The sequence below is a fragment of the Rhinopithecus roxellana genome, chromosome 1 (assembly GCF_007565055.1).
Source record: "Rhinopithecus roxellana isolate Shanxi Qingling chromosome 1, ASM756505v1, whole genome shotgun sequence".
Classification (NCBI taxonomy): Eukaryota; Metazoa; Chordata; class Mammalia; order Primates; family Cercopithecidae; genus Rhinopithecus; species Rhinopithecus roxellana.
In genome coordinates, this window is record NC_044549.1 from 76,845,334 (window position 1) to 76,861,405 (window position 16,072).

At 37.5% G+C, this 16,072-nt stretch overlaps 1 protein-coding gene across 2 annotated transcripts in view; it reads left to right on the forward strand.

The window, feature by feature from the left end:
- CACNA2D3 (calcium voltage-gated channel auxiliary subunit alpha2delta 3) overlaps positions 1-16,072 on the forward strand; it is a 958,335-nt gene that overhangs the window by 899,013 nt on the left and 43,250 nt on the right. For both annotated transcript variants that reach the window (XM_030926087.1, XM_030926131.1), the window contains one exon: positions 2,333-2,444. In XM_030926087.1, coding sequence (XP_030781947.1) covers positions 2,333-2,444 — 112 coding nt within the window. The remainder of the gene's footprint in view (positions 1-2,332; positions 2,445-16,072) is intronic.

Genomic DNA, 16,072 nt, shown 5'->3' on the forward strand with positions numbered 1-16,072 from the left:
TGTCCTCCTTACAAAACAGAGGCACCGAAAAAGATTAGGAAAGAGAATGATGTTACCACCACGTGGCTCTTCTGTGTTGTTACTATTGGGCCTGGAACACCTAAAATTCACCTTACCCTCCAAAGGCAAGAAAGAAATGTGTCATAAGGGACGGAGAGTCTCACATTTTTTGGCCCATTGTATCCTATTTTATGTTTGAAAACACTATTCAGGAGAGTCATTCTTGTATTCAGCAGGCATTTAATGTTCCCTCCAATGAGCTAGCATCTTGGGGACAAAGGGATAGTGTTTGGAACCTGGCCTTTCTTGAGAATGACTACCAGCACTGTACAATCAGTGGAGTCAGGAGTCAGAGAGGCAGCCATTTACTTGCCTTTTCTACCAAAAACGCCTGACTCCATGAAATAGCACAAGTACAGCAGGAGTCACGATGGTGGTAAAAACATACACTTGAGCAGCACTCACAGCATGACAGCTACTGTCCATGTAATTCATTTGATTCTCAAACAACCACACAAGCTTGGTACTGCTATTCCCATTTAGCTGATGAGGACACTAAGGTGTAAAACGGTTAAAAGCTCACCTGCTGTCACACAGCAGTGGCAGGATTCATTGCCTGGAATTGGTGCTTTTAGCTACTGCATAACTAGCCAGCCTCTGGCCTATGGATGGTAACACTTGCTAATGAGTAGCATTTCATGAAGGCTGTGTGTATGCATGTAGGTGGGCAAAAGTGCATGCATGCTTCACTCTGCTAAGAGCTGTACATGCTTTTGTTCATTTATTCCTCAGAACGATCCTGTGAGGTTACTATAGACATTTCCCCTTAAGGTCAGCGATCAGTTACTGAAAATTCTATATTCTGAGTGAAAGAGCTGATGAAGAGTCTACTTCCTTTTGTTTTAAATAATAAAGATTAAATGCATTGTGCTCCAACCCCAAACCCTCAACCAATTTCCTCAAAATAGTTAAACCTCAGTGAAAAGCCTACATATAAGAAAGCATCATGTTAGGATACTACAGATGCTTAGAATCGCTTCCTGATCACCCCACAAGTGTTTGGTTGTTACCCAACAGTTGTTTTTTTGTGCAGTAGCACTGACGGCTCACTTAGTGCCAGCAGCATCCCACATGGACAGTGGACAAAACATCTCCCTGTAGTTCTGCCCACCAACCAGTTATATTTGGAATGTAACATGAGACTTTGTTCACACACAGTTTTGTTAAAATCCTATTGAATTTTGGAATTGTAAATGTAAATACGATTTTTTTTCCTACGAAAACAATAACTGAAGGCTTTGTACAAACTGTGGTATTGGAAATCTGTAAGCATTCTCTTGGGGGAAATGCTAACAAGTAGACCTCCTGTGAAGAGTACCTGTACTACTAGCATCCCCATTTTACAGATGAGAACAGTGAGGATTCACTAGAAGTAGCAGAGCAGGGATTCGTACTCCAAACTTCTCTTACTTCAGAGCCTTCACCCTTAACCACTATGCTGTAGTGTCTATCATTATTGTCATCGTTATAATGTCACAATGGCTTCATTAGAATGATACTGTTATCTTTGTTATTGTTGCTATTATTATTATCATTATTTGACATTTACTGAACACTCATTATGTTTCAACATAACATTGTTTTATGTACTTCTCACATCAACCTCTGATAGAACTTGATTATCCTCGATTTACAAATAAGAAAATTGAGACCTAGTGAGGTTTTGGATCTTGCCCACTGGACAATCAACTGCCAAGCCTCTACCGAGTGCCTACTGTGTGCTCATCCACGTACCAGGGTTATTTAGTGCTTTAAAATTGACATGGTATATTATTGGACAAAGAGCTTCATAATAGTAGGATTTGGTTCATGGCTGTGCTTCAAAGACATTACGTATTTTACTATTTCATATTTCAATTTTCTTTCTATAATAAAACCATGCAATTGTATCATGACCTTTGTCTCACCCTGAATAATATGGTATAACTTATATTTTATACATTTATTCAGATATACATATGTGTTGTTGCTGAGTTTGAGTAAGTCTGAGGTCACAGACCCTGTGACTGATGTTGTCCCAGAAATTTGAATTCTTGTGATGCATAAATGATAGCTGATCAAGCCAACACAACTGTTGGAGGAATTATAGCTTATAGAGTTGCTTGGCAGATGAAATCACTTGACTAATTAGAAAATAATGCATTATGCTGTGCTAGAAAAATCACAGAGCAGCAGAAGCGGAACTGTGTTCTGGGTTGCTGTGGGCTGCCAGTCACAATATTGAGCCTGTGCCTTGCATTCTTTACCTTTTTTTTTCCCCCTATCCCTACAGCCCAGAAATTGAAACAGACCCTGGAGCCTTGTGATACTGAATATCCAGCATTTGTCTCTGAGCGCACCATCAAGGAGACCACAGGGAATATTGCTTGTGAAGACTGCTCCAAGTAAGCCATCCCCCGACCCTCTAACCCCCTACACCTTTCTGCTCAGCACAGAACTTTCCCAGATAGGTCTGTGTGACTTGCAGGCACAGTTACACCAATAGAAAACATGGCTGCCCTCTTGTGTAAGGAAGTATTTCTATCAGCTTAGAAGAAACACCACTTGGCTTTATAAGATATTCTAGACGCTGGGAAGCATTCAGAATGCATGAAAATACATCCTGCAGTATAGGAGATGTGTAGTCAGTTTGTTCATGTTTTGGGAAAGTTCTTGTTGGTGCTTTCTCAATTGACAGTTGGCAGTTTGAACTGTGTGTTCGAGAATGTCCTTACGTATCTTTACTGAAGGCACAAGCCTTCAGGATTTACCCAAACCTGATAATTTGGAAATGTTTCTTGGTGATTGAGTATGCATTTCCCTGATTGCTAATAAGATTGAGCCTCTTTTAATGGTTTTATTGGTTATTTCAGGTTTCTGACCTCTTTATTCCAACTGGGCAGTTCCCGAATGGGTGGTTAGATCTGTTCTTATTGATTTGGGTGTTCTTTCTCTTTCGGATACTATTTCTTTACAATCGTATGCATTGTATGTGGGTCTTCCTATTCCGTGGTTTGACTCTTTACAGATGCCTTTTTTATTTTTCTTTTTTTTTTGAGACAGGTCTTACTATGTTGCCTGGGCTAATCTCAAACTCCTGGGCTCAAGAAATCCTCCTATCTCAGCCTCCCAAGTAGCTGGGACTACAGGCACACAATGCACAGAAATTTTCTTTCTTTCTTTTTTGTTTAAATAAGTCTAGTCATGGGCTGAGTTCCCATCTATATGCAGATCTGTTTCCAGATCTTATGGTTTGTTAATACCTATATATAATACCATATCTTTTAAATTATTAAAGCTTTATAATATGACTTGGTATTTAGGAGAACAAGCTCCTTTCCTTATTCTTCTTATAAGTTTTCTTAATTATTCTTGGCTCTTTACTCTTGCATACTTATTTTGGAACTAGCTTGTTAATTTCCACAAATTTTTTTTTTTTTTTTTTGAGACAGAGTCTCGCTCAGTTGCCCAGGCTGGGAGCACAGTGGCGCAATCTCAGCTCACTGCAAGCTCCGCCTCCTGGGTTCTCGCCATTCTCTGGCCTCAGCCTCCTGGGTAGCTGGGATTACAGACACCCGCCACCACGCCTGGTTAATTTTTTTTGTATTTTTTAGTAGAGACGGGGTTTCACCTTGTTAGCCAGGATGGTCTCGATCTCCTGACGTCATGATCCACCTGTCTCGGCCTCCCAAAGTCCTGGGATTACAGCCATGAGCCACCGCGCCTGGCTCATTTCCATGAATTTTGATAAGGTTTTGATTAAAATTTCTGTAAGTGATAGGTCAATTTAAAGATAATTGCTATTTTTTATAATAATTGGACTTCCCATTAATAAACTAAGTATATCTCTTTAGTTATATGCCTTTTCTATGCCTTTTAATACAATTTTATAACTATATATTTATACCTACATACCCCATAGTTTTTCTTCTGTCATAAATAGTATATATTTAAAACTACTTTTCTAATTTGTAAGTACTAGTATATGAACATATCACTGATTTCTGTATATTGAATATTGTATCCAACACACTGCTAAATGCTGTTTGAGATCGACTTGTTTGTGTATGGATGCTCTTGGATTGGACTTTTTGCATAGACCGTAATATCATTTGTGAAACGTTTGCTTTCTAATCTCCATACTTAATTATTGTTTTCTGTTTTATTGCACTATACTTCTGACACATCGTTAAATAGAAGCAATGAGATTAGGCAACCATGTCTCATTCCTGATTTAAAGGAAGTGCCTCCAATAATTACATGTTAAATATGTTTGCTAAAGGACTTTTTTATTGTCATACAATATAAAGAATATAAAATTTACCATTGAACCATTTTAAAGTGTATAATTCAGGATCATTAAGTATATTCACAATGTTGTGCAACCATCACTGTTAATTCCATAATTGCTGTAGATTTTTAGTAGTAACAATTTATGAGGCTAAAGAAAACTTTTGTAAGAGTTTTTGTTGCCATTGTTATTGTTGAAATCTAAATGGATGTTGAATTTCATAAGAAAGTTCTACATCCATTACAAAAAAATTTTCCTTAATTTGTTAACATGTTAAGTTACATTAATATTTTTAAAATTTTAAATCATGAAATATATATATATACATATAAAATACTTCTAAGTTTTCTTGGTTATTCTTGACTCTACTCTTGCATATTAATTTTGGAAATAGCTATTAATTTCTATGAATTCTGATAGGGTTTTGATATGTATAATATATGTATTATATGTACATATCATATATATGTATTGTTTGTATATTTCATGATATCTATGATCGTGTATATGTCATGATTTTATTTTCATGAAATAAATATATAATGCATATGTGTATGTATTATACATAATATATGTAGTATATATTACATATGTATAGTATGTATATATTACATACTTTATATGTAGTGTATATTATATATTAATAGTATATAGAATGTGTAATGTGAAAATATACTTGCTTTTTCAGGATGGACCTTCATTGTCATAAACAGGCCAGGCGCGGTGGCTCATGCCTGTAATCTCAGCACTTTGGGAGGCCAAGGCGGGTGTTATCACCTGAGGTCGGGAGTTGGAGACCAGCCTGGCCAACATGGTGAAACCCTGCCTCTACTAAAAAATACAAAAATTAGCCAGGCGTGGTGGTGGGCACCTGCAATCCCAGCTACTCGGGAGGTTGAGGCAAGAGAATTGCTTAAACTCGGGAGGTGAAGGTTGCAGTAAGCCGTTACCTTGGCACTGCACTCCAGCCTGGCAACAGAGCTAGACTCCGTCTCAGAAAAAAAAAAAGTAATAATATTTCACACATATTGCTGAATTCAATTTACTTACACCGTGAACTTTTTGTTTTTATGCTCAAAAAGGAGAGTGGCAATACTTTTTCTTCCTTGCACTGTCATTTGGCTTTCCTATTAAGGTCATTTTATTGCCACAAAATTACTTACAGTTTCCCTCTTTCTGTAATACCTGTAGCATTTTATATAAGATGAAATCCAGTATCTGTTTCTTGAAGATTTGGTAAAACTTATAAAACTATTAGTGACTGGTGGGATTTGTATGTGTGTGTTTTTTTGTGTGTGTATAAATTTACAACTATGAAATTAGTTTCTTTTGTGGTTAGATATTTCTGGATTTTCTTTTTCCTTTTGAAATGGTTTTGGTGATTATATTTCTTAGAAAACTGCCTATTTCACCTCATTTTTCCAGATTATTGCAGGCATTGTTGATAGTGTTTTCTTTTGATTAAAACTGTTACTATGTTTGTGATTTTGCCCCCTTTTAAAGCTTTTAATTGATCCTCCCTCTTGCTCCCTTTCCTCTTGCCTCCTTCCCTCTCTCTCTCCCTTTTCATACTGCCAGAGATGTTTGTTCTATCTTTCTTCTAGGATTCTTGAGTTTACATTGTTTTTTATTTTCTAATATTTTGTATTTGATGCTTAGCTTTTCAGGTTCATTTTATATGTATATAGATATACCTATAAGCATATATATGTCTAGGTATACATTTCTCTCTGCATTCCAGTGCATCTCTAAATTTAATATGTATATAAGGCCTTCATTCTTACTCATCTCTAACAAGTTTCTAGTTTTTACCATTTTTTGATCTGTCAATGCTTAAATCATGTTTTAAAATGTCTGAATATATGCGATTTGAGGCCATCCTTTTTATTATTGAAGTCTAATTAAATGGCCTTGTGGTCTGTATAACACATCTATTTTAGTATTTGTGGAAACTTGCTTTGTATTTCCAGTCCTTGTCCACATGTTTTTGAAAGCAAGTTACATTATCTAATAGCTGGGCTTAGGGATCAATGTGTGTCCTTTGGACAAAGTATACAATTGTGTTTCAAACTTATCTTTATTTTCAGTCTATTTTAGATGTCAGTTAATTTCTCACCAGGCTTATGGACGTTTTTGTGCCATTCAATTCATTTTGCTTTCTATATTTTGAAGTTATGTTACCATGGACATCCCTGTTCATGATTATTATAGCTGCCTAAGAAATCATTCCTGTTATCACTATGTAATAACCCTCTTTATACATGAAAGTGCTTTATGCCTTAATGTCTATTTGTTTTGTTAATAGCAGAGGTACATTAGCTCTATTTTGGTAATAATTGCTAGCCATATTTTCCCCTTTCCCTCCATTTTCAACCCTTTTTCATTATTTTGCACTAAGATTTTGTTTTATAAACAGAATATAGCTGGATTCAAAGTTTCTATTATTTCTGTTATCTGATAGTTTAATCTTTTAAAATTTATGGTGCTTACCAATAAGTTTGGAATATTTCTACCATCATTTTATATGCTCTGTATTCCTCATGTTTTTTCTTTGTTCCTTTCTTCCTTCTTTCTTTCCTTCCTTCCTTCTTTTCCTTCTTTCCTTCCTTCCTTCCCTCCCTCCCTCCCTCCCTTCCTCCTTCCTCCTTCCTTCCCTCCTTCCTTCCTCTCTCTCCTTCTCTCTCTCTCTTTTCTTCCTTTCTTTCCTTTCAGTTGGATTGATTGGGTTTTCTCCTTCTTTTTTTGTATTCTATGTAAAGTACACACTATTCCTTTAGTAGTTACTCTTTGCCTTTTTAACATGTTTCAATTGGTGAGGCTCTCCTCCCTCCTCCAGAGCAAACAAAAGCTTAGATTTTGTTAAGTTGAATTACCTCCCATCTCTTTCATATAATATTTTCTAACCTTCTAGTTCTACTATGTTTTTAACCCATGAAATAACTATTACTGTTGTTGCTGCCTATAGTAAATAACATGTTTACCTGCATTTTTATATGTTTATAGTCACTTTTTGATTTTTAAAAAAAATTGCTTTTTGTTTTACAGTGCTTTAGAAGTTTTTCCAAGAATGATCTGAGAGTGATAAATTATCTCATTCTTTGTCTAAAATCCCTAATTTAGTACGTACTCAACAGTGATGATTTATCTCCATAGCATCAAAATTAAAATATTTTGAAGATATTCCATTGTCTTCTCACTTTTATCCTTGTACCTTTGTAGGTAGTCTAACCTCTTCCCCTTCTCTGATGGCTTTTATAGTGTTCAGTCTCTCTCGAATGTTCTGAGGTTTCACTGACGTGATTCCAGATATAAATTCATTTCTATTTTTTATGTGCTTTATTCTGGATAATTTCTTTAAACTTATATTCCAGTTCACTAATTTCCTTTTGATCCTGTCTGGTCTGCCGCTGAAACAATCTATTGAGCTTTTCATTTCTAGACGTTTCATTTGCTTCTCTTAAAACTATATGTTTCTTTTATACAGTCTTAGTCTTAGGTTATCGGTACCAAATTATAAAAAACCTTTTAAGATTGTTCTAATAGTTTAAATTTTAGGAGTATCAATCCTCTTTTTTCTTCTTTCTGCGTTTTTCCATGTTAGATTATTGGCTCGTGTATTTTGTCATTTTTAACTGTGAATTGATCTTTACTATTAAGTATTATTTATCTGGGAACAGAATAGAATTTGAGTTTCTCTTCACTATATATTTGCATTTTGGCTTCTATCATGTATCCTATTAGTAATGACGGCCTGGGAATAATTGTTGTGTAAGTTTTTTGTATTTAGGAATTTGTGTACCATATAATTAGAGCACATATTTTTCCTAAGCAGCATGTAGTTTAGACTTGACGTTTGATTTCTCATGGGCAATATTGGTTTTCTTATTCAGAGCCTCAGAGAGTACCAGATTATCCATGTTTTTTCACTTAGCAGTAAATTTACAAGTTAGCTTTTACTGTCTTCTCTTGTAAGATCTTTTGTATTTAAACATGTTTGTTTTGTTGTACTATTTCATCTAGTGTGTCTGAGTGTTTAGAGCAGGATGGCTTCCACATTTGCCCAGTCTACCATGTTATAGTTTATTCTTCTGACTGGGGGCATTCTAGATCCACCACAAGAAAGTACTGAAGTGTATAGTTCAGTGCAGGAGCCGTGGAAGCAATGGGTTCAGAATGTGAGTTCTGACTTCACTAATGACTAACTCTGTGACCTTGGACGAAAACCTTAACTCCATGAAGTTCTGCTTATTCCTGGGTGATTTGGGGGGATTAGAGTAGTAAGCATATCATGGCTTGTTATAGGAGGTAAAGTGAGAAAATGTATGTTGTGAATTTAGCATAATGCCTGAATCAGATTAAGTACTCAGTAAACAGTCACATGTAACATGTGCGTAAAGCTATGGTCTGAATGTTGGTGACCTCCAAAATCTACATGTTGGAACCTAATCCCCGATGTGATAGTATTAAGAAGTGAGGCCTTTAGGAGATGATTAGATCATGAGGTCTCTGCCCTTATGAATAGTATTAGTGCCCTTATAAAATAAGTTTGAGAGGGTCTGTTTGACCTTCCATCATGTAAAGACACAGCTAAAAAGGTGTTATCATTGAGTCAGAAAACAAGCCCTCACTAAACAGTAAGTCTACTGGTGTCTTGGTCTTGGGATTCCCAGCCTCCAAAACTGTGAGCAATAAATTTCTGTTGTTTATAAATTACCCACTCTGAGGTATTTTGTTATAGCAGCCTGAATAGGTGGAAACGCATAACACCAAATATATAAAAAGGTTTTAACACCTGTAAACCATTCTACTAAAATGTGAATATTTCTTTCCACTGTCTAATGTTATTTCACTACCGTAGAATTCTCTGTATAAAAAGGTATAACATATATGTCTCAGATATGATCACAGGCCATGTGTGATGCAAGGGTTGTTGACAATTCATAACTCTATGGTTTTGTGAGGTAGATGCCGCTGGTTTTATAATGATTGAGAACCTTTTTGACCAAATGGATACTATACCCTCAGTCATCATAACTACAAACTCTATGAGGTAGCCAGTATCCCTTAGTGAATCATGAGCACAATCATATTTAGTAGAGCAAGTTAGGGTTCTTATTTCTATTCTAAGTGAGAAAACCAATAGAACTAAGATAGGACGTTGCTAGAGCCAGCAGTATTTTTCCTTGTTAGAAATCATAATTAGAAAATAAAGAAATAGATGCAGCTGGATTAAAGAAAGTGACCAAAAGATTTCAAACTAAAGAAATGACTACCTTTCATTCAGTAGGAATAGGAGGTCATTGCATTCCTGCTGTGATCTAGAAACTGTGCTGGTGCTTTGGGGAATGCCAAGATGGATAAGATACAAAAGTGAAGGCTGGGTGCAGTGGCTCATGTCTGTAATCCCAGCACTTTGGGAGGCTGAGGTGGGCGTATCACTTGAGGTCAGGAGTTCGAGACCAGCCTGGCCAATATGGTGAAACTCTGTCTCTACTAACAATACAAAAATTAGCCAGGCAGGGTGGTGCACGCCTGTAATCCCGACTGCTCGGGAGCTGAGGCCCAAGAATTGCTTGAACACAGGAGACGGAGGTTGCAGTGAGCTCAGATTGCACCACTGCACTCCAGTCTGGGTGACAGAATGAGACTCTATGTCAAAAAAAAAAAAAAAAAGAAAAAGAAAAAAAGTTGAAGTTGAAGAGATTTATATCAGTCATGACTAGTTTGTTTCAACTCTCTAATAACACGCTGAGTTGAAGACTCACAGGAGATTGGGTAGTAAATGGAGTAAGGCCTTACACAGTGTGCTAGCAGCAGTGAAAAGACACTGTAGGCATTGGAGGATTTTCCTTTCTAAGCTTTATTTCAAGACCACCACCTGGCAGCTCAGTCACATACTGCAGAAGCATAACAATAAAGCCCCAGGAGTCTGGGTGGGGAGAGAAATGAGGACTTGGGCTTTTCCTATTTTTCCTTTTTTTTTTTTTTTTTTTTTTTAGTAAACATTTGATTGAAGCATAACACCTACAGGAAAGTGTCCGACCTGTAACTTTGCAGCTTGATTAATTTGCATAAAGTGAGTATTCCTGTGTAACCAGCACCCTGGTTAGGAAGTGAAATAACATTACAAGCTCCTCAGAAGCACCGACCCCCACACCTGCCCTCCTCTAAGGGTAACCTCACTGACCACAGGATAACCACTCTCTTGATTTCTAACATCATGGATTGGTTTTGCCTGTTTCTTATATTGCTAACTTGTGAGATGGCAATTTGGTAGATAAGATATGAGGGCTGATTTATTAATGATCTTGAAGGAAGTCTCTAAGGAATTCACTCAGAAAACAAAATAGGGTCATAGGAAGAAAATGTAAAGATAGCTGAGGACTTCAGTAAACATTTCTTGATCATCTGGTTGCATCCCAGACACTGGGATGCACTTTGAGGAGGCAGTGGTGAATGAGACACACAAAATTCTTGCCCTCACGGAGTTTGCAGACGAGTAACCAGGCAATGCCAATACTCCATGGTTAGTGCCATGATTAGAGAGTAAATGTTACATGGGGTCACAGAAGGAAGGCTTAGGTAGTCAAGAAAAGCTTCCTGGAAGAAATAGCACCTAACACAACGCCACCAGGGTGAGGAGGAGTTGAGTACGCACACCCAGGCAGAGAGGGGAGCATTGTGGAGATGAGAGAACTTGTGGTTTGGTCAACACATTGTTAGACGTTCCAGGAAGCTGAATAGAGAATTGTGGGTAAGGACAGATGACAGAGGGGTCAAGGGCTGATCAAGGCCTAAGGCTTGTTGCCCTTTTGATCCTGTCGAAGAGAACTAGCCCTTTGAAGGACTTCAAATGCTAACTACCCTGACACCAGTATGGAACCACCGAAAGGTTTCAAGGAAAAGAGTAAAAATGATCAGATTCCAGATGATGGGAAAAATGACATGGTGGCCTCTTGAAACAGAAACTCCTCATTCAGACAGCCATTTGCTACCCCTTTGTCACTTCCTTCTCTCTCACCACTAAGCACGCACATGCGCGCACACACACGCACACACTGCTCCTAACAGCAAACAACTCACTTGTTTCTCTTCCTCCTCCTCTTCTTTTTAGAGATTAGAAATTGACAGATCACTGGGGTAGCTAGTTGGATGAGAAATCAATTCAAGACTACTTTTTTTCCTAATCCAAAAATCTTTGTGAATCTTTATTATAAAATTATGATTTAATGTTTATACAATATAAAAAAGGAGCCATAACCAGTTTTGTTGAGTGCTTTTGAAGAGTGGAACCTTTTATTCTTGTCTTTTGCATATTCTTTTCTCTTTATCCCTCCTTGCTCCATTTTATGAAATACAGTTTATTAGAAGATATAGTTGAGTATTTATCAAAGTATTTATGAAGCTATTGTTTGGCATTTTATTTGAGCTTTGTATTCTCAGAATGCAATCTATTAAAGAGGAAAATAATGGTATTTGATTTTTGTTGTCTTCCTCTTCTTGATGACCCATAGATGTACAATAGCCAGCATGATTGATGGTATCCAGAAAGCTGAATCTGTACCTCTGCTTTATATCTAATTTGCAAATAAATTTATCAACCTTTCCCTGGAAGGAATGAAATTTTTCAGGTCTAGTTCTCTAAGACAATTACTAATTTTTGACCAACTTTGTAGGTAACTTCAGGTCAGGGGCAATGACGTTCAAAAATAACACAATTCTGTAGCGTTTGGCCAGGAGTGCGCTGGAAATTGAGTTTGGTGAAAATTATAGTATTTCAGAAATTATGCAGTAAGATCTTTTTCATAGGAAAACATCTCGCCTTCCGCAGTGGAACATACAGAACCGTGTCCATTACAAACTAGTCTCAAGGCAGCGATTACTTTCCTCCACAAGCAATGGCAAACCATAGAGCAACAATCCCAAAGAACTGAGCACTTCCCACGGGAACAGGCCTCAGCTGCAGTTTGCTTTTGGACTGTCATTAACAATCTGCCCATCTCTTAGAAGAGATCCACTGATCCTGGTATCTAAACATTGTGCTAGAACTAAGTAAATCATGTCAGGTGGTTCTACCCATATAGCAGAAGTCTTTTCGGTCTTCAGAAATCTTTGAAGAGCAAAGTTGAGCTGCGTCCTACTCCATTTCTGTGTCCTGTTTCCAGAATCATTAGATGGTTTCGTATGGAAAATACATCAAGAGGTGACTCAGTTGCTCTAAATAGAAACCTTCAAATTGGCAACTCCGCAAGTGGACATTTATGTGTCTATAGCATAGACAGATCTATTATAACATAGAGGGACAGTATGTAGTGTTTTTAAAGGGATTTTCAAAAATATAGGGTTTATTAAGAATGCAGGAGCCTAAAAGAAAATAAGAATTTACATAAGAATGTCATTAGGGTTGGTGGTTTGGCCGCTCTAACCAATAATTTTTGTCATCCAATACCCCACTGATTATTAAATTAATCTGTTATTCAAACAGCAATCGAAAACAACTCAGCCCATATTTTCTGGGCATTTGTGACTGTCAACAAGTTGGACAAAATTGGAATCTAGAAAGGATGTAATGTTTTACTATTTTCCAGTATGTTTCTTTCCTTCTTGATTACCCAGCCCCCTTTGCCAAGAAAGAGATTCACAAAGATTTGCTTAGAATCAGTTGCAAAATAAATAGTTAGAACTGGTTAAGAAAAATAATTAACCAAAAATAAAACTTTAAACACGTGTAACATTTTCATTTCAACATTTCAATGTTGGCAAAATATTAATTTCTAAGGTAAATTAGATTTTTGTTTTTGTTTTTTAGTGTGTGCTTTTTTTGTTAGTATCACTCATCACTTCTCATAAAAATTATATTGCCATCGGTTTTGCTTTGAGATCTGTATACAAGCTTTGCTCATCTTCCTGGAAACCCCAAAAGCTGTGGCTACAGTTTTCTTCTCTCATCGCTTCTCCCCACGCGCCTTTCATTTATCCGCTAAGCTGAAAGAAAGTAATTGGTCTCGAAGCTGTGTTGACATGTTTCGTGGGCTACAGTTCAGAAAACCATAGTTCAGGGATTCCATTTTCCAACGAACGACTCCAATTTCCTGTTGAGGCCTCAAGCTGGGTGGGCGATTTACCACAAGTCTTTAGACTGTTCTCAGTGAGTGCCCTGCAGGTGTTTCTACCAAGTGAGGCTTCTGGAAATGACCTGTATAATGGATCCATTGCACAATAGGGACACCGCGTTTTCCTTGAGTAAAGGCTAAGAAGGTGGCCTCTGGGACTGAACTATGGTCTGGGCTACCACACTTACTAGTGCAAAGATCTTAACATATTATTTAAATGCCCTGACCCTCAGTTAGCTCATCTCCAAGAGGGGTATAAGCATAGTCCATGCCTCTTAGGATCTATGTGTGGGTTTAAAAGAAGATGTATTACTTTCATACTTAGCACAGTCCACAAACCCATCTGTGTTGACAGGGATGCAGGAAAACCACAGGACTCCTTCTCAGCCTTGAAGGTAAAACTAATAGTTTCAGTCAGGAAAAGTAGATGGTGAGGTTTTTTTGCTCTGATGAGACTGTCCTAGATAAAATAGCTCTTGGATTTTTTCCACTTCCTGGGTCTACTTGAGCTCTTGGTTGACAAGAAATTTGGAATTCTGGATCTGGGAATACACATACTCAACAGTGACCAGATCCTTCATTACACAAATTAGATACAGACTTTGCCAGTGGGAGTACATTAGTGTCATGAATAATATAATTTGTAGGCGTTAAAATGTAAGTTTTTTAACCACTTAACTTGCAAGCATATGCTAATTTGTTGAAATATTTTTGTATCTCCTGCTCTATAGATTCTTGCCAAACTACCATACTCCCATCTTGTTTAAAACATGTGAATCAATATGATTCGGTTTCCCATGAAAACTTTCCACTCTACAGTGAGAGTAGCGCCAATGGTCATATTCTTCCCTTTGGAGGTTGAGGGCTCTGCATCTTATTTTTCCCAAGTTTCCCTTGTGTCTTTACTTCTTTATATCTTGCCACGTTGGGTGGTAATGCACAAAACTGTGAATTACCCAAGTCAAAATAGTTCCTATGTCAATTCTACACAGTCACGCCCAAGCAGCAGTAGAGGAAAACCAGCCGCATCCTCCCTGTATTTTCTTGCCTCCTTTTCTGCATCTCAGAAACATGGTAGAAGTAACTTCTGCATCCTAAAAACAATTTCTTTCCAGCATTAAAAATTTAAAACATGACTATCACATTCAAAAGTTTTTCAATGATTTGTCATATAATCTTGAGGCTGTGCTAATCACTCTTTAATACAAGTCTGCCTTCTTTTTATATTATGGGTACGGGGCCAGGTTTGAATAATTCAATGCTAGCTCTTACAATGAATATCCCAATGAGTGCTATATGTTTATGGTTGCTAAAATCATCTTGGCTTTAAATTTTAAAAAGGGGAGGAAGAGGTAAATGCTTATCCTGGGCACTTTATTTTGAATTGTTGAAAAAGTGCCATAAGATGAAAGTGGGGTCCAAAGGTACTATAATAATTGGGATTAAAACCTCTGATCAGTTTTTCTACCTATCCTTCCAAATCTCAGTTCAATGAAGCATTTTACTGGGGACAGGGTTTCCCTGATTTTTTTTCTCAGATGCTCAGAGGAAAAAGTGCCCTCTTTCCAGACTCAAGGATGATTACAACTTTGAGGATCCAGATAGAATGGATGTTGTTGTGTAGGTGTTGCTATCTTTACTTGCTCTTTGATAAGCAGTGTTTGGAGGGTTTTAGTACAGGAAATGTTATAAATTACTGTTTTCCCTCCTGAGTCCATGATATAAAATGAGAGGGGCGCATGTCTATAATGACTAGGCAGGTTTCTACCTGACATGAATTAGTCTCACAAACAATTTCTCATTTGTACATTTCTTAATGTGTGGGGAAGAGGGGTGGGAGCACATGGAAGTTTGGCTGGGCTCACAACACAGTGAGGCTTTCCTCTTCCATGCCGGAGGGTAGGAGACCAGCAGAGCCAAGGAATATTTTTAGAATGTTTATTTGCATGGGGAATAGAAGCGTGCAGAGCTGTATCCACACTATTGACATTTGCAAGTTGCATTTCTGCGGTGCATTGTCTGCATCCTGGTGGTTGTTTGTGCTGTGACTCCCTCCATCCCTACCTCAAAGAGCAGTCTGTGTTCCCCCCTTGCTCTGCCCAGTACTGCACCTGAAGTGGCTTAGCAAGTTGCCAAAAGCCTATAGATGTGTGTTTATTAACTCTCCAGCTTGCCCTCCATTTGTTTAGCTTGGAAAGAGTTTATATATTCCTATGGGTATTAAAGACCCATCTGATGTATTAAAGGAGCTCAAAGGATCAAAGCAGAAATGCTGTCTGAAATGCAGCATGTTGAATATAGATACGAAGTTTCTAGACACAAACTACTTTTTCAAGGGACATCCTGTATACTCAAAAAGAAAATTCATTTTTTGATGATCAACTCTTCTTTGGGACTTGAATTTTTTCTTTCTCTTTAGTGACCGCCCACCTTTTGGAGCATCTCTCATGATTTTGACAAGAAGACCACTTGGCACCCCAGGGTGGAGACAGTCATTAATTTCAGTATTTTGTTCATGCCTTGGAAGATGTAGCCCAAGATGCTTAACCGGCTAATGATGAAGCTTCTTAGTGCATCTGAAAGAAAATGGGTGGAGAGGGTACAAGATGAGGATCAGAATCACCTATGA